This window comes from Lithobates pipiens, unplaced genomic scaffold (assembly GCF_037356315.1).
Source record: "Lithobates pipiens isolate NorthernLeopardFrog02 unplaced genomic scaffold, aLitPip1_a1.2 Scaffold_16, whole genome shotgun sequence".
Lineage (NCBI taxonomy): Eukaryota > Metazoa > Chordata > Amphibia > Anura > Ranidae > Lithobates > Lithobates pipiens.
The window spans coordinates 11,825,194-11,847,441 of record NW_027507748.1 but is presented as its reverse complement, the minus strand read 5'-3'; the positions used below and the strand labels follow the sequence as shown (position 1 = coordinate 11,847,441).

At 47.9% G+C, this 22,248-nt stretch overlaps 1 protein-coding gene and 1 pseudogene across 1 annotated transcript in view; both read right to left on the bottom strand.

Annotated features, from left to right (window-relative positions):
- MAN1A2 (mannosidase alpha class 1A member 2) overlaps positions 1-22,248 on the bottom strand; it is a gene marked incomplete at its 3' end in the record, with an annotated part of 179,647 nt that overhangs the window by 30,281 nt on the left and 127,118 nt on the right. Inside the window, 3 exon segments of the mRNA XM_077479577.1 lie at positions 13,311-13,391; positions 16,715-16,833; positions 19,712-19,808. Of these exon segments, the coding sequence (XP_077335703.1) occupies positions 13,311-13,391; positions 16,715-16,833; positions 19,712-19,808 (297 nt within the window).
- On the bottom strand, positions 6,288-6,372 carry LOC143986358 (U2 spliceosomal RNA; annotated as a pseudogene).

The window sequence follows — 22,248 nt, the reverse complement described above, 5'->3', positions numbered from 1 at the left end:
GGACTCTGCCGAGAGGCAGGAACTTCATGGGGGCGGCTTAGTGATCCCCAGCGGCTTCACCGTTACCAAAACGGTACACCGTCACGGCAGAAGGTTCTCACACAGGTAGATGAACATTCCTGCCAGCTACAAGGTTGTAGCACATTTGCAGTATTTTGAAGTCCGATTTGTAGGCTCTCTCTTGGGGCTCTGTATATCATTTTCTTTATTTAATATAGTAAAGACTAAGCATTTCTTTTTTTTTACCATAAATATAGAATTTTGCATATGGATGTTCGGCTTTCTCTGCAATCAGAGGCCGAGTTTCCTTTCTTGTTTTTCTTTATTTCCTTCGATATTTACAGAGCTCAGTAGCTCAAGGGGAAATTTACACACACACACACACACACACACAAGTGAATACTAATTGGGCGGCACAGTGGTATAGCGGGTAGCACTCTCACCTCGCAATAAAAAGGGTCACTGGTTCGAATCCCAACCACGACACACTACCTACATGGCGTTTTTATGTTCTCCCTGCGTGGGTTTCCTTCAGGTACTCCGGTTTCCTCCCACACTCCAAAGACATGCTGGGAGGTTAATTGGCTTCTGTCTAAAATTGGCCCCAGTATATGAATGTAAGTTAGGGACCATAGATTGTAAGCACCTCGAAGGTAGGGACTGAAGTGAATGTACAATGTATGTGTAAAGCGTGGTGTAAATTGACGGTGCTATATATGTACCTTAAATAATAATAATTCACTTAGCTCACTTCTCTCACTACTATGTTCATGTGTGTGTGTAAATTTCCCTTTGAGCTACTGAGCTCTGTAAACATCTAATCAAATATGTCACTTCTCCTACTACTCATTCACATGTGTGTAAATTTCCTCTTGAGCTACTGAGCTCTGTAAACATCTAATCAAATACGTCACTGCTCCCACTACTCATTCACATGTGTGTAAATTTCCTCTTGAGCTACTGAGCTCTGTAAACATCTAATCAAATACGTCACTGCTCCCACTACTCATTCACATGTGTGTAAATTTCCTCTTGAGCTACTGAGCTCTGTAAACATCTAATCAAATATGTCACTTCTCCTACTACTCATTCACATGTGTGTAAATTTCCCCTTGAGCTACTGAGCTCTGTAAACATCTAATCAAATATGTCACTTCTACTACTCATTCACATGTGTGTAAATTTCCTCTTGAGCTACTGAGCTCTGTAAACATCTAATCAAATATGTCACTTCTCCTACTACTCATTCACATGTGTGTAAATTTCCTCTTGAGCTACTGAGCTCTGTAAACATCTAATAAAATACATCACTGCTCCCACTACTCATTCACATGTGTGTAAATTTCCTCTTGAGCTACTGGGCCCTATAAACATCTAATCAAATAAGTTACTAATCAAATACGTAAGAGAAGTGACTAACACGATTAACGCGATTTACAGAGCTCAGTAGCTTAAAGCGGACCTTCAGTCATTTTTTCATCTAATAAGTCTTCTGCCCTTGTTGTTGTTTTTACTTTGGATAGTACATTTTTTTTTCTGCCAGTAAATCCCTTATACAGCCCACTTCCTGTTTCTTGTCTGGTCATTAGCCTAGGGCTTATGACATCACTTACAGCTCTTTCTTTCACTCTTGTGAGAGGTTGCCAGGAAGAGAAGGGGGGGGGAGGGGTGAGTCAAAAGAGGGCCAATGAGAGCTACAGAGCTAGAGGTGTGCCTCTGTGTAAATCCAGGAAGTGAACAGGCAGCAGCTTCAGCTGCCCAAAGTTAAAATGGCTGCAGCCAGACTCAGTGGAGGGAGATTTCTTCAGCATATTTAGCAATCCCAGTATATATAAAACAACATGCAAAGTGGTTGGAGGGAAGCTTCAGAATGGCAAAGATGTTTTTATTACAAATTATGTGCGCAGATGGCAGTTTTTCTTTAAGGGGAAGTTTACACACACAAGTGAATGAATACTGGGAAAAGTAACTTATTTGATTAGATGTTTATAGAGCCCAGTAGCTCAAGAGGAAATTTACACACATGTGAATGAGTAGTGGGAGAAGTGACGTATTTGATTAGATGTTTACAGAGCACAGTGCTCAAGGGAAATGTACACACATGTGAATGAGTAGTGAAAGAAGTTACTTATTTCATTAGAGGTTTACAGAGCTCAGTAGCTCAAAGGGAAATTTACTCACACAAGTGAATAGAATAGTAGAAGTGATGTATTTGATTAGAAGTTTACAGAGCTCAGTAGCTCAAGAGGAAATTTTGACACATGCGAACGGGTAGTAGGAGAAGTGACTTGTTTGATTTTTACAGAGCTTAGTAGATCAAGTGGAAATTTAAATACACAAGTCAATTACTAGTAACAGAGGTGACATATTTGAGGACTCCATCTGAGCTTTCAATCATAAAAAGACAGCGAATAACCAGGCATCCCCAACTACTCCATATTCCCTCTCACCTCCTGAGCGATCATAGAATGACAGGTCCTCTGGAGATCTTCAGCGTCTATAGCAGCCAAGAGCCCCAAGCCATCTGACATTACCTGTATTGTTCTTGTTCTAAGTTACTACAAATCCCTAATACTTTTGGCTCTGCACCATGTGATAAAGAGCTCTATTGGTCACTTTAGTCTTCGACAGGTGCACAGACACCTCTCCTGGACTGAAATGGCTTGCTCTTAAAGTGATTGTAAACCCTTACAAACCACTTTGACCTACAGGTAAGCCTAGATTAAGGATTACCTGTAGGTCCAAGAAATATCTCCTAAACCTATATGGTTTAGGAGATATTTGCCCGAAAACAGGCACCGCTGTCTACGGCGCATGCGCCGTAGACAGCGGCGCATAGGCGCACTGAGTGCGGCATTCTCAACGACGGAGCTGCCGCGCGTGTTGGCTCCCGTACGCATGCGCGGGAGTGACGTCATCGCGGCTTCGCCGAATGACAGCGGCGGAGCTGCGAGACCCCACCAAGAAGATGGATGCGCCGGACTACAGGGGACAGCGGTGACTTCGCTGGCTCCTGTGTCAGGTAAGTGACACATAATGGACTACTATGCGATGCGATGCATAGTATTCCATTATGCTTTGCCTTTGCAGGGAATGAAAGAGGAAGTAAACTCATCAGGGTTTACTTCCTCTTTAATTCACTGCACACTGTGAGCCTCTCACAATGTGCATTAGATGCCCTTTCCTCCCCAGCCCAACTGTCACTGGTCTGCCCCTTTCATTCATTAGATTTCAGTTCCTTTAAATATGAAGGCTCAGCATCACACGTGGACGTTACCTAGGGTGATCTGCTGTACTCAGGAAGCTACGTACAGCGCCTCCTACCCGCCGCTCTGCCTGCATTGCGCAGGAAAGCACAGAGATCCACTGATGACATCACTGGATCTAATATAAGGTATGTAAAACCAGAAATGTTTTGTACAAAATGTCCTTAGCATATTAATAAAAGCGAAGGCCAAATAGAAGCTTCAGCTTGAAGGTCTGCTGTACAGCCCCGGCCAAAAGTTTTGAGACTGACACAAATATATATATTTTCACAAAGTCTGCTGCTTCTGTGTTTTTAGACCCTTTTTGTCAGATGTTACTACGGGATACTGAAGTATAATTACAAGAATTTCATAAATGTCCAAGGCTTTTACCGACAACGACATGACGTTTATACCAAGAGTCAATATTTTCAGTGTTGACCCTTCTTTTTCCAGACCTCTGCGATTCCCCCTGGCATGCGGTCAATCAACTTCTGGGCCACATCCTGATGGCCACCCCCGTTTTTCCATAATCAACACAGTTAATCGGAATTTGTTTTTTTTTTCTCACACGCCTCTTGAGGACTGACCACAAATGACCATGGGTCCATGGCCAGGAAACTCCCCAGAACTTAATCCCATTAGGAAATGGGATTAAGTTCTGGGGAGTTTCCTGGCCATGGACACAAACTTTCCATATTTTGTTCCCCAAGCTACATGGTTATGACTTTGGCCTTATGGCAAGAGGCTCCATCATGCTGGAAAAAGGCTTTGTTCTTCACCAAACAGTTCTTGGATGGTTGGGAGAAGTTGCTCTTGGAGGATGTTTTTGTACTCTTCTTTATTCATGGTGGTGTTCTTAGGCAAAATTGTGAGTGGGCTTCTTTGCTGCCCTTCTTGACACCAGGCCATCCTCCAAAAGTCTTTCATAAAGAGTGACACAAAACGTGCAACGGGTGTACTATGGTCCTTCCCTTGGAAGGACGTTAACCTGATCCCCCAGAGCATTAAGTTCCAGACGGGGACCGAGGTAATTCACTTGGTGCATCTGGCCGAAACCGGACGAACCCCTTTCTCTGGAGGGTCTGCCGAAACAGACCCACCCAAGTGCTTGGTGGGGCTCTCCCGAAAGGAGACCCCATGTGAGAGGGCGAGCCAAGCCAGAAGGCCATGTCCACACCCTCCCAAGACTGTCAGGGCACTCCCGAGGACCCACACCCTACTAATCACACTGTGACCAATGTGTAAACAACCAACAGAAAAAGTACAAAAAAGTGACGAACACAGGGTAAATAAATAGAAAGTGGGGAGAAAGCAGTGGGAAAAGTGAAAGTAGCCATTGTGCAATACAATGGCCGGCCCTTGAGCCAGGAATAAAATAATACCTCTGGTCCAAGTCAAAAGGCTCGACCCTAGAGGCACGTGTGAAAAAAGGGTGTTGTGAAGTGACCATGGTGCCAACAAAACTCAAAAGTGTTCTCATCCACACAGTTAGAATTATGGCACCCCTGGACTGCCACTCCAGGGCCACATTGACCACAGGTTTTTCTCCCAACCCTGACCAACAGCCCAGTCAGTGCAGCCCATCCCAACCAGGAAGGCCTGGAGTTCTGAGAGCTTAGGGAGAGCTCCTAACCCCAAGGCTCAAACACCGCTCCCATCACGCCTACCCAATTACATTCGAGAAGTACTAACCCCCCCCCGGTGGGAAAGGAGGGCCAGTGTTCTCTCCCGAAAAACTGACCAGAGCACGGACTACACCACTCTAGGCCAGAAGGCCAGGCACCCGACCCTTCGGCCAGACTCGGTGCAGCACCCATCCTCACCAAGAGCACCCTTCCAGATGGCTCAGACTCAACCATTGATCGTCCCCCAACTACTGTTGGGCGGCCCGATTTAGTCCCTGCTGAAACCACCCTTCCTGGTACAATTACACCATTAGATTTACATAGCTCTCCCCTTTGGCAGTAGCACAGTGCCTTCTCCGGCAACTAAGAACAGATTTTTTATTGAAAAAGCCCATGGCGTGCAAAACACACCCAAAAAACTTCCACCCGGTGCATAAAAAAAGTGCACACACAAAGAGTGACACACTAAAACGTGCAGACGGGTGTCTGAAGTCCTCCACAAAGAAGGACCATACCCTGATCCCCCGGGGCGTTAGGCTCCAGACAGGGACTGAGGTACCAGACTCATCAGTGGTCTCCTAGCCGAAGCCAGGAGACCTCCTTTCCCCGGGAGGACTGCCGAAACAGAACCTCCTAGGTACTTGGTACTATGGGGGCTTCCCCAAGCCAGAAGGCCTATGTCCGCTCTCCCACAAGACGTTCAGGATTGGTCCGAGGACCGACACCCTACTAATCAAAACGTGAAGTGACAAACGTGACTCACACAACACAAATAAAATAAATAAAAAGTGAGGAAAGGGATAGTGAAGAGGAGAGTGAAAAGGTGGCTATTGTGCAATACAATGACCAGGCCCTCCGGCCAGGAATCAAAAATTCCTCTGGTCCTACCCAAAAGGCCAGGCCCTAGAGGCAGGTGTAAAAAAGCGTGTTAATGGTGACGTGACCTAGATGCCGAATATCAGTGTGCAAAGCACAGTGAACATAAGGCACCCCTGGACTGCCACTCCAGGGGCACATCACCATGGGCTTTTCAACAGAAGCATCCCTGACCCCCAGCCCAGACCACGACAGCCCCCACCCCAATCAGGAAGGCATGGAGATCTAGGAGCTTAGTGAGACCCTTTACCATCAGGTCACACCCTCGCTCCCATCACTCCTACCCAATTACATTCGGGAAGTACAGGCCGTTCCCCCGGTGGGAGAAAGGGGAACAAACGTTCCCTCCCGAAAAACTGACCGGAGCTAAAGCTGCCACAATCCAAGCCAGAAGGCCAGGGTCCCCTCCCCTGGCTTCGACCAGTGGTTCTCCATCCCCATCAGAAGGCTTCCCTTTCGGCTACGAACCGCTCCAGGTCACCTTTACACCAACAGGCTTTGCATAGCAACCGCCACCCCTGCTCCACCTCGCCGTAGAACAGGGACGGAAGCAAGCGCCACCTATTGGTAACTGATAAGAACAGATACTACACTTGATCTTAGCCAAAAGGCCGAGAAGCAGGCCCAATTTAGTCCCTGCTGAAACCACCCTTCCAGGTACAATTACACCATTGGATTTGCATAGCTCTCCCCTTTGGCAGTAGCACAGCGCCTTCTCTGGCAACTAAGAACAGATTTTTTTTTTTATTGAAAGCCAGTGGCGTGCAAAACACACTCCAAAAAAACTTCACCCGGTGCATAAAAAATGTGCACACACAGAGAGTGACACAAAAAAGTGCAGACGGGTACACAAGTCCTCTAAAATCAGAGGACCTTGTCCTGAATCCCCCGGGGCGCTAGGCTCCTGACAGGGACAAGGACACTTAAAACTTGGTCTTCCTGGCCGAAACCAGTCAGACCCCGTTCTTCGGAAGGTCTGCCGAAACAGACCCACCCAAATACTAGGTAGGGCTCCCCCGAAGGAAGACCCCAAACCCTAAGGCAGAGGGTGAACTAAGCCAGAAGGCCATGTCCACCCCCACACCAGACTTTCAGGACAGGCCCTAGAACCTGTGACCCTACTCATCACAGCAAACGTGCAAAGTGACAAAACAAGACGTGACAAGACACACTGAAAATAAATAAAAAGTGGGGAAGGGATAGTGGAGAGGAGAGTGAAAAGATGGTCGTTGTGTGAAACAACGACCAGGCCCTCTGGCCGGGAATAAAAAATTCCTCTGGTCAAAGCCAAAAGGCCCGGCCCAAGAGGCAGGTGCTAAAAAAGCGTGTCATGGTGCAGTGACCGTGGTGCCCAAAATCAAAGTGACCCTCACTCACAGTGATTGTTAGGCACCCCTGGACTGCCACTCCAGGGGCACATACTCCATAGGCTTTCAAGACCGCCCCCGACCCCCGGCCCAGACCACAGCAGCCCCCACCCCAGACAGGAAGGCATGAAGATCAGGAAGCTTGGTGAGAGCCCTTTACCATCAGGCTCCACCATCGCTCCCATCACTCCTTCCTAATTATATTCGGATGTACTAACCGGCACTGCCCCCTAGCCAAGAGAGTAACCAGCGTTCCTTTACGAAAAACTGCCCGGGGCTAGAACTACCCCAATCCAGACCAGAGGCCGGGAACCCGTCCCTCTGGATCCGACCAGGCAGCACCCGCCCTCACCAGGGGCATCCTTCCAGATGGCTCAGACTCAACCATGCATCGGCCCCCAGTTTACTGTCGGGCGGCACGACGTGGCCCCTACCGAAACCATCCTTCGGGATGCAAATTACACCATCGGAGAGCGCCGCCCAAACCCTCTCAAATAGGGATGGACCAGCGCCTCCTTTGGCAACTGATAAGAACAGATACTACACTTGATCTTAGCCAAAAGTCTTCTCCTTACTCTGTGTAGAGATGTCCTCACACCCGCCTGCTACCTTTCCTGAGCAAGCTCTGCCCTGGTGGTGCCACGATCGCACAGCTCAATAAACTGTATTAGATGGTCCTGGCGCTTGCTGGACTTTCTTGGGAGTCTTGAAGCCTTCTTCACAATTGCAGTGGAAATGTTTTTTGGGGGATTAAGTTCATTTTCACGGCAAAGAGAGGCTTTGCAATTAATTGCAATTCATCTGACCCCTCTTCATAACATTCTAGAGCAGGGGTCTCAAACTGGCGGCCCTCCAGATGTTGCGAAACTACAAGTCCCATCATGCCATTGCCTTTGGGAGTCTTGCTCTTAACTGTCAGCCTTGCAATGCCTCAAGGGACTTGTAGTTTTTCAACAGCTGGAGGGCCACCAGTTTGAGACCTCTGTTCTAGAGGATATGCATAAAAACTGAGGCAGCAGACTTTGTGAAAAATGAATATTTGTGTCATTCTGAAACCTTTTGGCTCACGGCTGTATATATAGGAAGCAAATCCAAACTGAATGCATTCTGGTGAAACAAAATGTTTACGCATTTGAAAAAAATTTAAATAAAATTCTACTGTTTGTGAAAGTTCCCTTTTCTTTCTTCCACATCACCGTCAAATCTTTAAGATGAAGCAGAGTAAGGATTGCAGGAACATGTGAAATATATGGGCCTGTGTGCGCCACGTATTTCAGATGCTTTCACATTGATAGCCTTTGAATTAAAAACAGGAGTGGAACGTGCAGCAGCCATGAAAAAAACAAAGCGCCAATCAGAGGAGGAATAAAAAAAAAATTTAAAAAAAAGCGTATCCTTCCTTTGTCAGATTTCAATCATCTGCGGCATGTTTGATGGTCTTCAGAATCGAGTATCAGATGTAATTTATAAACATCCATATACACAGTGTGACTAAACCAAACTCATAACAGGCCATGCGGCTCCCCGAGGCCGTCTTCTAATAAAATATGGAAAGGGTGAGCGTTCAGAGTGCATCCCCCTCCACATTCCTTTATAGTTCTTTTCTGTGCTTTCCAGGCACGTCTTTGTAACCTCTGAGATGATCAGCTCTGCTGTACTGGGATAGGACACAATGCTGCTCCATGCGTTCAGCACAATCTGAAGCACAAAGCCCAAACAGTCCCTTACAGGGCACAGGGACAGAAATTGTGCCATACATGTTCCCCCGCTAGCAGCTAAATTTTTGCTATGGGAGATAAGGGCACATGGCTCTGCATGACCCTCAGCCTGTCAGGAAGCAACGAACACCATCCTGCCAATTAGGGGCAAATACCATGCCTTGCAAAAGTATTCACCCCCTCCCTTGGCTTTTTGCCTATTTTGTTACTTTACAGCCTTTAGTTCAATGTTTTTTTTTTTATCTGAATTATAGTTGATGGATCAGAACACAATAGTCTAATTCGGGGAAGTAAAATTAGAAAAATAAATACATAAAACTATTTTTCAGAAATAAAAAACTGATAATTGTCATGTGTGTATGTCTTCACTCCCTTTGTTATGAAGCCCATAAAAAGCTCTGGTGCAACCAATTACCTTCAGAAGTCACATAATTAGTGAAATGATGTCCACCTGTGTGCAATCTAAGTGTCATCATTACATAGACACACCTTTGTGAAAGGCCCCAGAGGCGGCAACACCTAAGCAAGAGGCACCACTAACCAAACACTGCCATGAAGACCAAGGAACTCTCCAAACAAGTAAGGGTCAATGTTGTTGAGAAGTACAAGTCAGGGTTAGGTTATATAAAAAAAAAAGCACCATCAAATCCATCATAACCAAATGGAAAGAACATGGCACAACGGCAAACCTGCCAAGAGACGGCCACACACCAAAACTCACGGAGCGGGCAAGGAGGGCATTAATCAGAGGGGAGCACAGAGACCTAAGGTAACCCTGGAGGAGCTGCAGAGTTCCACAGCAGAGACTGGAGTATCTGTACATAGGACGGCAATAAGCCGTACGCTCCATAGATTTGGGCTTTAAGGAAGAGTGGCCAGAAGAAAGACATTACTTTCAGCAAAAAACTAAATGTCATGTTTTGAGTTGGCCAAAAGGCATGTGGGAGACCCCAAAATGTATGGAGGAAGGTGCTCTGGTCTGATGTATGGAGGAAGGTGATCCGGTCTGATGTATGGAGGAAGGTGATCCGGTCTGATGTATGGAGGAAGGTGATCCGGTCTGATGTATGGAGGAAGGTGATCCGGTCTGATGTATGGAGGAAGGTGATCCGGTCTGATGTATGGAGGAAGGTGATCTGGTCTGATGTATGGAGGAAGGTGATCTGGTCTGATGTATGGAGGAAGGTGATCTGCTCTGATGTATGGAGGAAGGTGATCTGCTCTGATGTATGGAGGAAGGTGATCTGCTCTGATGTATGGAGGAAGGTGCTCTGCTCTGATGTATGGAGGAAGGTGATCTGCTCTGATGTATGGAGGAAGGTGATCTGGTATGATGTATGGAGGAAGGTGATCTGGTCTGATGTATGGAGGAAGGTGATCTGGTCTGATGTATGGAGGAAGGTGATCTGGTCTGATGTATGGAGGAAGGTGATCTGCTCTGATGTATGGAGGAAGGTGATCTGCTCTGATGTATGGAGGAAGGTGCTCTGCTCTGATGTATGGAGGAAGGTGATCTGCTCTGATGTATGGAGGAAGGTGATCTGGTATGATGTATGGAGGAAGGTGATCTGGTCTGATGTATGGAGGAAGGTGATCTGGTCTGATGTATGGAGGAAGGTGATCTGCTCTGATGTATGGAGGAAGGTGATCTGGTATGATGTATGGAGGAAGGTGATCTGCTCTGATGTATGGAGGAAGGTGCTCTGCTCTGATGTATGGAGGAAGGTGATCTGCTCTGATGTATGGAGGAAGGTGATCTGGTCTGATGTATGGAGGAAGGTGATCTGCTCTGATGTATGGAGGAAGGTGATCTGGTCTGATGTATGGAGGAAGGTGATCTGGTCTGATGTATGGAGGAAGGTGATCTGGTCTGATGTATGGAGGAAGGTGATCTGCTCTGATGTATGGAGGAAGGTGATCTGGTCTGATGTATGGAGGAAGGTGATCTGCTCTGATGTATGGAGGAAGGTGATCTGCTCTGATGTATGGAGGAAGGTGATCTGGTCTGATGTATGGAGGAAGGTGATCTGGTCTGATGTATGGAGGAAGGTGCTCCGGTCTGATGTATGGAGGAAGGTGATCTGGTCTGATGTATAGAGGAAGGTGCTCTGCTCTGATGTATGGAGGAAGGTGATCTGGTCTGATGTATGGAGGAAGGTGCTCCGGTATGATGTATGGAGGAAGGTGCTCCGGTATGATGTATGGAGGAAGGTGATCCGGTCTGATGTATGGAGGTAGGTGCTCCGGTCTGATGTATGGAGGAAGGTGATCTGCTCTGATGTATGGAGGAAGGTGATCTGGTCTGATGTATGGAGGAAGGTGATCTGCTCTGATGTATGGAGGAAGGTGATCTGGTCTGATGTATGGAGGAAGGTGCTCCGGTATGATGTATGGAGGAAGGTGATCCGGTCTGATGTATGGAGGTAGGTGCTCCGGTCTGATGTATGGAGGAAGGTGATCTGCTCTGATGTATGGAGGAAGGTGATCTGGTCTGATGTATGGAGGAAGGTGATCTGCTCTGATGTATGGAGGAAGGTGATCTGGTCTGATGTATGGAGGAAGGTGATCTGGTCTGATGTATGGAGGAAGGTGATCTGGTCTGATGTACGGAGGAAGGTGATCTGCTCTGATGTATGGAGGAAGGTGATCTGGTCTGATGTATGGAGGAAGGTGCTCCGGTCTGATGTATGGAGGAAGGTGATCTGGTCTGATGTATGGAGGAAGGTGCTCCGGTATGATGTATGGAGGAAGGTGATCCGGTCTGATGTATGGAGGTAGGTGCTCCGGTCTGATGTATGGAGGAAGGTGATCTGGCCTGATGTATGGAGGAAGGTGATCCGGTCTGATGTATGGAGGTAGGTGCTCCGGTCTGATGTATGGAGGAAGGTGATCTGGCCTGATGTATGGAGGAAGGTGCTCCGGTCTGATGAGACTAAAATTGAACTTTGTGGCCAAAGAAAACGCTATGTCTGGTGCAAACCCAACACATCACATCACCCAAAGAACACCATCCCCACTGTGAAACATGGTGGTGGCAGCATCATGCTGTGGGGAGGTTTTTCAGCAGTCGGGAAACTGGTCAGAGTTGAGGGAAAGATGGATGGTGCTAAATACAGGGATATTCTTGAGCAAAACCTGTAGCACTCTGTGTGTGATTTGAGGCTACGACGGAGGTTCACCTTCCAGCAGGACAATGACCCCAAACACCAACACTTGAGTGGTTTAAGGGGAAACATGTAAATGTGTTGGAATGACCTAGTCAAAGCCCAGACCTTGATCCAATAGAAAATCTGTGGTCAGACTTCAAGTTGGATGGTTTACGCTTGTGAACAGCAATCTTTAAGGAGCTGGAGCAGTTTTGAAAGGAGGAGGAATGGGCAAAAATTCCAGAGATAAGATGTGGCAAGACTCAGAGACTTATCCAAAGCGACTTGGAGCTGTGATAGACGCATAAGGCGGCTCTACAAAGTATTGACTGTAGGGGGGTGAATAGTTATGCACACTGACTTTTTCTGTTATTTTGTCCTATTTGTTGTTTACTTCAAATAATAAAAAAAAAAAATCTTCAAAGTTGTGAGCGTGTTCTGTAAATCGAATGATGCAAATCCTCAAACAATCCGTGTTATTCCGGGTTGTGAGGAAACAAAACACTAAAAATGCCAAGGGGGGTGAATACTTTTGCAAGGCACTGTATATGTTTACACCTCAACTGTTACAAGACTTTAGGCAATCCCTTTTTCTAACAGCAGACCACATAAGACACCTTTAGTCAGTACTGGCTTAGACCATCGTTGGCTGCAATTAGAGTTTTGACTCTCTTCTAGGTGAGCTGCCGCCGTCAACTTTGCCTATCTGAAACCGGCCATTTTTGTCAATAGTTCTTCTCCAGCTCTTTCATGGCTGAGGATCGTTCATGAGCAGCATTGGTAAAGTTTTGTTACATATTCTTAGTCGGACTGAGATCTGGCCAATCCAGTCTCCTGGTTTTAGACCACTCCAATACAGCACTGGCTGTTAACTTAGCAGCGGTCTCTCTGCAGCAGTGCCATGTGCAGCAGTGACAACACGGTCTCAAATCAAGGCCTTCAACAGCAAAGGGAAAGATTCAGCTGAGGCACTGAGCTGGATCTGGGCAATTGAGGTAATGCAAGGTCTCTTAAGGTGTCGGCCATAAGACTGAGGAGGACAGAGGTTCATTCTACTGCCATACAGAGCGTTTCTGGAGCAGTGTGAATTCTAATTCTAAGGTGAGTATAACCCGGGCATTCCGCCTTCTCAAAATGCCATCAGAACTGAACAGGTAACAAGGATGGGGGGGTCCAGTAAGCTCCTATAACCCCCCCTGCACAGTGACCCACCACCACTAACAAGATTGAGGTTTAGGAAGTGCCCTGTACCCACCAAGCAGTGACCCCCCCCCACTGACAACTCTTTTTTTATAGAAAAAAAACCCCAAAAGCTTATCCAAACTCTCACCTCCTGTCCGGACAGGTAGTACGCAGCCAGCAAGCCACCAATGAATCGGATGTTCACCTCAAACACAGAAACTTCGGAATTCTGCAAGACAGAGAAAGAAAGCCCATAGCTGACATGGAGAAACCATACAACAAATCTTCATGTGGCCTAAATGGACAATACTTCCTCTCCAGTTGGCACGGTCACCACCATCTTGAGATTTGACCCAGTAGTATTTTGTGTAGTCACCTTTTTACTAAAGGACAACTACACAACAATTGTTGATTCAAACTGCCCCCTTCAACCTGCCCAAGGCCTCCCCAGCTGCCCATGACAGTAATACCTCCCCAGCTGCCCCTTATCCTGCCCATGACAGTAATACCTCCCCAGCTGCCCCTTCTCCTTCCCATGACAGTAATACTTCCCCAGCTGCCTATGACAGTAATACCTACCCAGCTGCCCCTTATCCTGCCCATGACAGTAATACCTCCCCAGCTGCCCCTTATCCTGCCCATGACAGTAATACCTCCCCAGCTGCCCCTTATCCTGCCCATGACAGTAATACCTACCCAGCGGCCCCTCACCCTGCCCATGACAGTAATACCTCCCCCAGCTGCCCCTCATCCTGCCCATGACCGTAATACCTCCCCCAGCTGCCCCTCATCCTGCCCATGACAGTAATACCTCCCCAGCTGCCCCTCATCCTGCCCATGACATTAATACCTCCCCAGCTGCCCCTCATCCTGCCCATGACATTAATACCTCCCCAGCTGCCCCTCATCCTGCCCATGACAGTAATACCTACCCAGCTGCCCCTTATCCTGCCCATGACAGTAATACCTCCCCAGCTGCCCCTTATCCTGCCCATGACAGTAATACCTCCCCAGCTGCCCCTTATCCTGCCCATGACAGTAATACCTCCCCAGCTGCCCCTTATCCTGCCCATGACAGTAATACCTACCCAGCGGCCCCTCACCCTGCCCATGACAGTAATACCTCCCCCAGCTGCCCCTCATCCTGCCCATGACCGTAATACCTCCCCCAGCTGCCCCTCATCCTGCCCATGACAGTAATACCTCCCCAGCTGCCCCTCATCCTGCCCATGACATTAATACCTCCCCAGCTGCCCCTTATCCTGCCCATGACAGTAATACTTCCCCAGCTGCCCCTTATCCTGCCCATGACAGTAATACCTCCCCAGCTGCCCCTTATCCTGCCCATGACAGTAATACCTCCCCAGCTGCCCCTTATCCTGCCCATGACAGTAATACCTACCCAGCGGCCCCTCACCCTGCCCATGACAGTAATACCTCCCCCAGCTGCCCCTCATCCTGCCCATGACCGTAATACCTCCCCCAGCTGCCCCTCATCCTGCCCATGACAGTAATACCTCCCCAGCTGCCCCTCATCCTGCCCATGACATTAATACCTCCCCAGCTGCCCCTTATCCTGCCCATGACAGTAATACTTCCCCAGCTGCCCCTTATCCTGCCCATGACAGTAATATATCCCCAGCTGCCCCTTATCCTGCCCATGACAGTAATATATCCCCAGCTGCCCCTCATTCTGCCCATGACAGTAATACCTTCCCAGCTGCCCCTCATCCTGCCCATGACAGTAATACCTCCCCAGCTCCCCCTCATCCCACCCATGACAGTAATACCTACCCAGCGGCCCCTCATCCTGCCCATGACAGTAATACCTCCCCAGCTGCCCCTCATCCTGCCCATGACATTAATACCTCCCCAGCTGCCCCTTATCCTGCCCATGACAGTAATACCTACCCAGCTGCCCCTTATCCTGCCCATGACAGTAATACTTCCCCAGCTGCCCCTTATCCTGCCCATGACAGTAATACCTCCCCAGCTGCCCCTTATCCCGCCCATGACAGTAATATATCCCCAGCTGCCCCTCATTCTGCCCATGACAGTAATACCTTCCCAGCTGCCCCTCATCCTGCCCATGACAGTAATACCTCCCCAGCTCCCCCTCATCCCACCCATGACAGTAATACCTACCCAGCGGCCCCTCACTCTGCCCATGACAGTAATACCTCCCCCAGCTGCCCCTCATCCTGCCCATGACAGTAATACCTCCCCAGCTGCCCCTCACCCTGCCCATGACAGTAATACCTCCCCAGCTCCCCCTCACCCTGCCCATGACAGTAATACCTCCCCAGCCGCCCCTTATCCTGCCCAAGACAGTAATACATCCCTCCAGCTGCCCCTCATCCCGCCCATGACAGTAATACCTCCCCAGCTGTCCCTTATCCCGCCCATGACAGTAATACCTCACCAGCTGCCCCTCATCCCACCCACGAGAGTAATACCTCCCCAACTGCCCCTCATCCCGCCCATGAGAGTAATACCTCCCCAACTGCCCCTCATCCTGTCCATGGCAGAAATAACCATACCTCTTTGCCCACTACAGGCCTATTGTCAGTGGATGACCTGCATCCAGAGCTGCGGCCTACAATGAACCAGATAGTGGTCCTATTCTCTTTCGAGCCAGCAAAGGGAGCAGTACTGTGCTTGTGCAGCTTATTCTATAATAGACCCAAAGAGAGAAGCCACCCCCCAGCAGGCCTGACCGAGGCAGTATAGAGAAAAACCACGCATGCACAGTACTGCGTGTAGAAACACCTTACTAGTGTGTTTTCTAAAATCCTTACAAACGAGGGCTTAGTGTAAACCAGTCAATGAATAAACCACAAGCCCAGCCTCCAACACCCTCTGGTGCGTATATATCATCGTTCCTGTTGTTCCACTCCCTTTGGGATTTTATTAGCAAGTACCCACAATACCCAGTAATGAGCTACACTTTGGCACAATCACTATGTGACAGCATCTAGCCTATGTGACTAGGGGCTCCTAATCCCTGGGTGCGGCACTGGAGAGCATGTCACATGTTCCCTCATGGCCAGATAACCCCCACCCTGCTCTGGTACTCCAACTTCATGACCAAGCCCCTATTGGGGAGAAAAGCTTTGGAGGAATAGGAAAGGGTCAAACATTAAGTTATGCGCCACAGTCTGGTGTTGCGACTTTGCACTGATTGCAATAAAGCTTGTTGTACATCAAGAAAAAAAAAACAAAAAAACAGGGCAGCCGGTTTGTGTCAAGCAACAGATTCACTTTAATTGATCTCTTGCAGCATTGATCTTCCTTTCATTACCCTACTGATACATTGATCCATTGGGAACAAAGGGAAGCCCCCATGTAAGCTACAAGAGGGCGGAGTCATAGCTTACGAGGGCTATGGAATACTTGTGTGAACGTGCCGATTGGCCCGCCACGGTCACATGTTATTAGAGTCACATGGCGCTCACTATACCGGATTGCCAGGGATTTCTTCTCAGCTGCGGGTGGTGAACATATCGGCAGGTAGGATGGTGAAGGAAAGAGAAGCATATGCTGGAAACTCACCACACCGAAATCCAGATTGTTCTGCACCCACTCCTGTCCGTCCCGGAATTCGTCCATGAGACCCATAATGTAGAGAGTATCCAGGGCGTCCACTATGGTGGCCCCCATCTGGGAATTCCCTGGAGAGAGAGAGAGAGAAGGCATGGCATGGTGAGATGGACCATAAAGGGTTAACTCGCTGCCAGCACACAGGACAGATGCCCAGTGAGGTCAGCCACATAAACGGATTGGACAAACCAGGCTGTGCAAACAAGCTTAGACCTCAACAACAATCCTCTTACTGCAACGGGATCTGAGTAGGAATGTACTGGCAGCGGCACCTCATGTGACCACACGGGGCAGTGCTGTCCCAGCTGTAGGGGGCACAGCAGACAGCACGTGGGCACTCTGTATTCGTGTTACGGGGCAGGTAAAGCTCTTCTTATGAATAGAGCAGGAAAGTAATAAAACTCCTGGCAGATTATCTTCTCGGTGTCCCCTTCAGGAGATTTCCCTTCACATCCTATTCTACAGATGCAACAAGGAAGTGAGAGACAGTTGTCACCAAAGAGGTGTCCCCATTGGGAGATTTACCATCATCTTCTCTTTAGGTGACAACTCAAAATTGTGGACATTCCATCACTTTTTAGTCTCAGTGACAACGGCCACCAGGACAAACAGGGAGCCTGACTGGGAGACGTCACCCAGAATCCTCGGCTGCAGCGATAGTTCTATATAGTGTGTGATCACCAAAGATGGCTATTGTATTGCACAATGGCCACCTTTTTCACTCTCCTCTTCACTATCTCTTCCTCACTTTTTATTTATTTTATTTGTGTGTGTTTTGTCACGTTTTGTCACTGCACGTGTGATGAGTAGGGTGTCGGTCCTCGGACCAATCCTGAAAGTCTTTGGGAGGGCGGACATAGGCCTTTTGGCTTGGTCCAACCTCCATTGGGGGGGCCCTACCTTCGGGGAAGCCCCCATAGTACCAAGTACCTAGGACAGTGATGGCGAACCTTGGCACCCCAGATGTTTTGGAACTACATTTCCCATGATGCTCCACTACACTGCAGAGTGCCTGAGCATCATGGGACATGTAGTTCCAAAACATCTGGGGTGCCAAGGTTCACCATCACTGACCTAGGAGGTTCTGTTTCGGCAGTCCTCCCGGGGAAAGGAGGTCTCCCGGCTTCGGCTGGGAGACCACTGATGAGTCTGGTACCTCAGTCCCCGTCTGGAGCCTAACGCCCCGGGGGATCAGGGTATGGTCCTTCCTTGTGGAGGACATCAGACACCCGTCTGCACTTTTTAGTGTTTCACTCTTTATGTGTGTGCACTTTTTTTATGCACCAGGTGGAAGTTTTTTGGGTGTGTTTTGCACGCCATGGGCTTTTTCAATCGAAAAAAAAAGATTACCCAGAATTCTCAGCTGCAGTGATAGATCTATATAGTGTGCAAACACCAAAGATTACCCAGAATCCTCAGCTGCAGTGATAGCTCTATATAATGTGTGATCACCAAAGATTACCCAGAATCCTCGGCTACAGTGATAGATCTATATAGTGTGCGATCACCAAAGATTACCCAGAATCCTCGGCTACAGTGATAGATCTATATAGTGTGCGATCACCAAAGATTACCCAGAATCCTCGGCTGCAGTGATAGATCTATATAGTGTGTGATCAAAGATTACCCAGAATCCTCGGCTACAGTGATAGATCTATATAGTGTGTGATCAAAGATTACCCAGAATCCTCGGCTGCAGTGATAGATCTATATAGTGTGTGATCAAAGATTACCCAGAATCCTCGGCTGCAGTGATAGATCTATATAGTGTGTGATCAAAGATTACCCAGAATCCTCGGCTACAGTGATAGATCTATATAGTGTGCGATCACCAAAGATTACCCAGAATCCTCGGCTGCAGCGATAGCTCTATATAGTGTGCGGTCACCAAAGATTACCCAGAATCCTCGGCTGCAGTGCTAGTTCAATGTAGTGTGTGAAAACCAAAGATTACCCAGAATCCTCGGCTGCAGCAATAGTTCTATAGTGTGCGATCACCAAAGATTACCCAAAATCTTCGGCTGCAGCGATAGATCTCTATAGTGTGTGATCACCAAAGATTACCCAGAATCCTCGGCTGCAGCGATAGATCTCTATAGTGTGTGATCACCAAAGATTACCCAGAATCCTCAGCTGCAGCGATAGATCTATATAGTGTGTGATCACCAAAGATTATATAGAACTATCACTGCAGCCGAGGATTCTGGGTAATCTTTGGGGATCACACACTATATAGATCCATCGCTGCAGCCGAGGATTCTGGGTAATCTTTGGTGATCACACATTATATAGAACTATCACTGCACCCAAGGATTCTGGGTAATGTGTGATCACCAAAGATTACCCAGAATCCTCAGCTACAGTAACAGTTCTATATAATGTGTGATTAGGAAAGGTTACCCAGAATCCTTGGCTGCAGTGATAGTATGTGATCACCAATGGATACCCAGAAACCTCAGTTGCAGCAACAGTTCTACATATGTCTGTGATTAGGAGATGTTACCCAGAATCCTCAGCTGCAGTGATAGTTCTATATTTTATGTGAACATTAAAAGGTTACCCAAAATCCTCGGCTGCATCAGCAGTTTTACATAATGTGTGATTAGGAGATGTTACCCAGAATCCTCGGCTGCAGTGACAGTTCTATATAGTGAGTGATCACCAAAGGCTACCCAGAGTCCTCGGCTGCAGCAACAGTTCTACCTAGTATGTGATTAGGAGATGTTACCCAGAATCCTCGGCTACAGGAATAGTTCTATATAATGTGTGATCAAAGGTTACCCAGAGTCCTCGGCTGCAGTGACAGTTCTATATACGGTAGTGTGTGTGATAGGGGGGACGTTACCCAGAGTCCTCTGTTGCAGAGACGCCAGTGTATATCTGTGATGAGCACAGGGCAGGGTGCTGAACACAGGGCAGGGCAGACATACACACAGCAGCAAGACTTACCGAAAATGTTTGTGGAATGGCCCTTCCGTGCGATGGGTTTGAGCTCATTGTGGCCCCAGCCGTACTGCCGATAATTATCCCAGGCATGCTTCATCATCTGCAGAGATAAAATAACCGTGTTAAACTCCCTGGGGGGGCACTGGGACATAATTACCGGGTGACATGCATAACAACAGGGGTGGGACAGCTGTGTGGGAGGGCGACACGTGGCATCACCCTGTTCACTACCCTAAGGGCTGAATAAGACCAATAATTCCCCCAGGGCACCCAGTAGGAACACCTACATGGGAACACACCACCAATTTTCTACGTCACACTTGTGTCTTTAATGTTTCCGACGGTAAAAGAAAAACAAATGACACAAAAACACTCCTTCCCAGACATCAAAAATACCATTAAATGCAATATAGAGAGAGTCTGGGAGAGACGGTATCAAGGAGCAGCATACAATCCTGACTGTAGGGCTCAGCACAGGGAGAGGCCACATGTACGGCAATGATTATGCCGAAAATGTTTTCTCTGTCCACCCGGAATACGAGACCAATACTCAGCCCCATCACACGGCAGAGCCAGACCGGTGACATCACCTTCTGCAATCAGAGCCCCAGGGCCTGGTCCAGGTCCCCGCCTACCATCTGTGATTGGACAATAAAGGAGCAGCAGCAGACTGAGGAAGTTATTCCTTTGCTCTCTCCTCCTATCGGTAGGTTCATTATCAGACCAGGTGGATGTAGCACATCTGATTGGCTCCTAGTGACTAGGCAGCATATTGGAGGGCTCAGAGAGAACATGAGCAGTGTCTCAATGCTTATTATTAGTGAAGTGACCCTCTTGCTGTGCAGTGTGGCAGGTGTATGTTCATCAACGGCAATTAGCAGGCTAGAGGCTTGCTTTAAAAAAAAAAAAAAAAAAACACACGAGGGCGCCTCCATCTAAGTGTAGCGATTAAACCGACTAAAAGCTTTTATACTTTTAATAAATTGCTACACTTAGATGGAGGCGCCCTCCCGTGTTTTTTTTTTTAAATGTGCATTAGGATCTCAAGACCTAAATCGGAGAAGAGCTGCACCCACTCCCCCGGGCCCTCTTATGTGCCCACGTTAAATGATAGTTGGGTTCTAGTCAGCGCAATAGCTTATTCATTTTCTTTAGAGGCTTGCTTTAACTCAAATCCAAAGACCAAAAATGAGGTATGGGCCAGGGACATAATTAAGCATACAGTAGTACCCTGTTTCCCCTAAATTAAGACCTAGCGTGATTGTCGGTGTTGACTGCAATATAAGCCCTACCACCCAAATAAGCCCTACTCTGTTTCCTCAAAAATAAGCCCTACCCTGAAAAGAAGACCTACAAGGACTTTAACTAGGGCTTATTTGGGGGGTAGGGCTTTTATTGCAGCCATCACCGACAATTACACTAGGTCTTATTTTAGGGGAAACAGGGTACTTCATATTCCCATCGCACATACATTCCTGGATGAGCTCTCGGATTTGGGTGCTGTAGTAACAACCAGCTGGATACTGGTTCAAGTCACAGTGAAGATATTTGCCGGCACGCCATGGAACGACATAGATGACGTCCAAACGGGCGATTTATTGCATGATTACCACACAAGGATAGTGCAACGTTTCGGGAGCCACGCAGGACCCCTTCGTCAGGCATCACATGCCTGACGAAGGGGTCCTGCTTGCCTCCGAAAAGCTGCACTAGTGTTGTGATCATGCAATAAATCACCCGTTTGGACGCTATCTATGTCCGTTCCATGGCGTGCCGGCAAATATCTTCACTATAATTAAGCACACACTTTTTTTTTTTTTTTATGATTGCCGTGATTGTTTTTTTTGTAGAGGTGGGGGAGGTGTGTGAAGAGTGGTTTGGTGATAGGTTTTAGGTCAGATTACTGTGTTACATATCTGAATAAATGCTTGTTACTTTGTTACTCAATACGACTCAAGTGGTACCTACATCTCCCCGTCCTCCCCCCAGCTTGTGGTTGGACAGTAAGGGATGGTTCACATCGGAACGAGAGCATCTTTGTGCGTTTCCCGCACGCTGTTTTTGACAGCCAATTCATTTCAAATGGTGCCGCATTTATGGGATGTGCCTGGGGTGGCATTAGGAATTGTTGGCACCCATGCATGTCTAACAAGGGCAGCCCATTCCCATGTGGTGCAGGAAATGAGCAGCACATAAAACAAATTTTTTTACCATGCCGTGTTCTGGTGTGAGCTTCTCTGTCACTCTGCTCTATCAAGCATGCTCCTCATTAGCGGATTTCTTTTATATAAATCAGATTTTTTTAAACTAAAGCGGAGTTCCACCCAAAAGTGGAACTTCCGCTTTAAGCACTCCTCCCCCTTACTTCCCACATTTGGCATGTCATTTTTATGGGGGGGGGGGGGGGGGGAGTGGGTGACTACTTTAAAGAGGGATTTCCTTTTCACTTCCTCCTTCTGCCCACGGGCCACCTAGGCGACAACTCCCTCTGCACTCGGTGGTCCCTCCCTCTCGGCAATCTTCATGGGACATGTGACAGG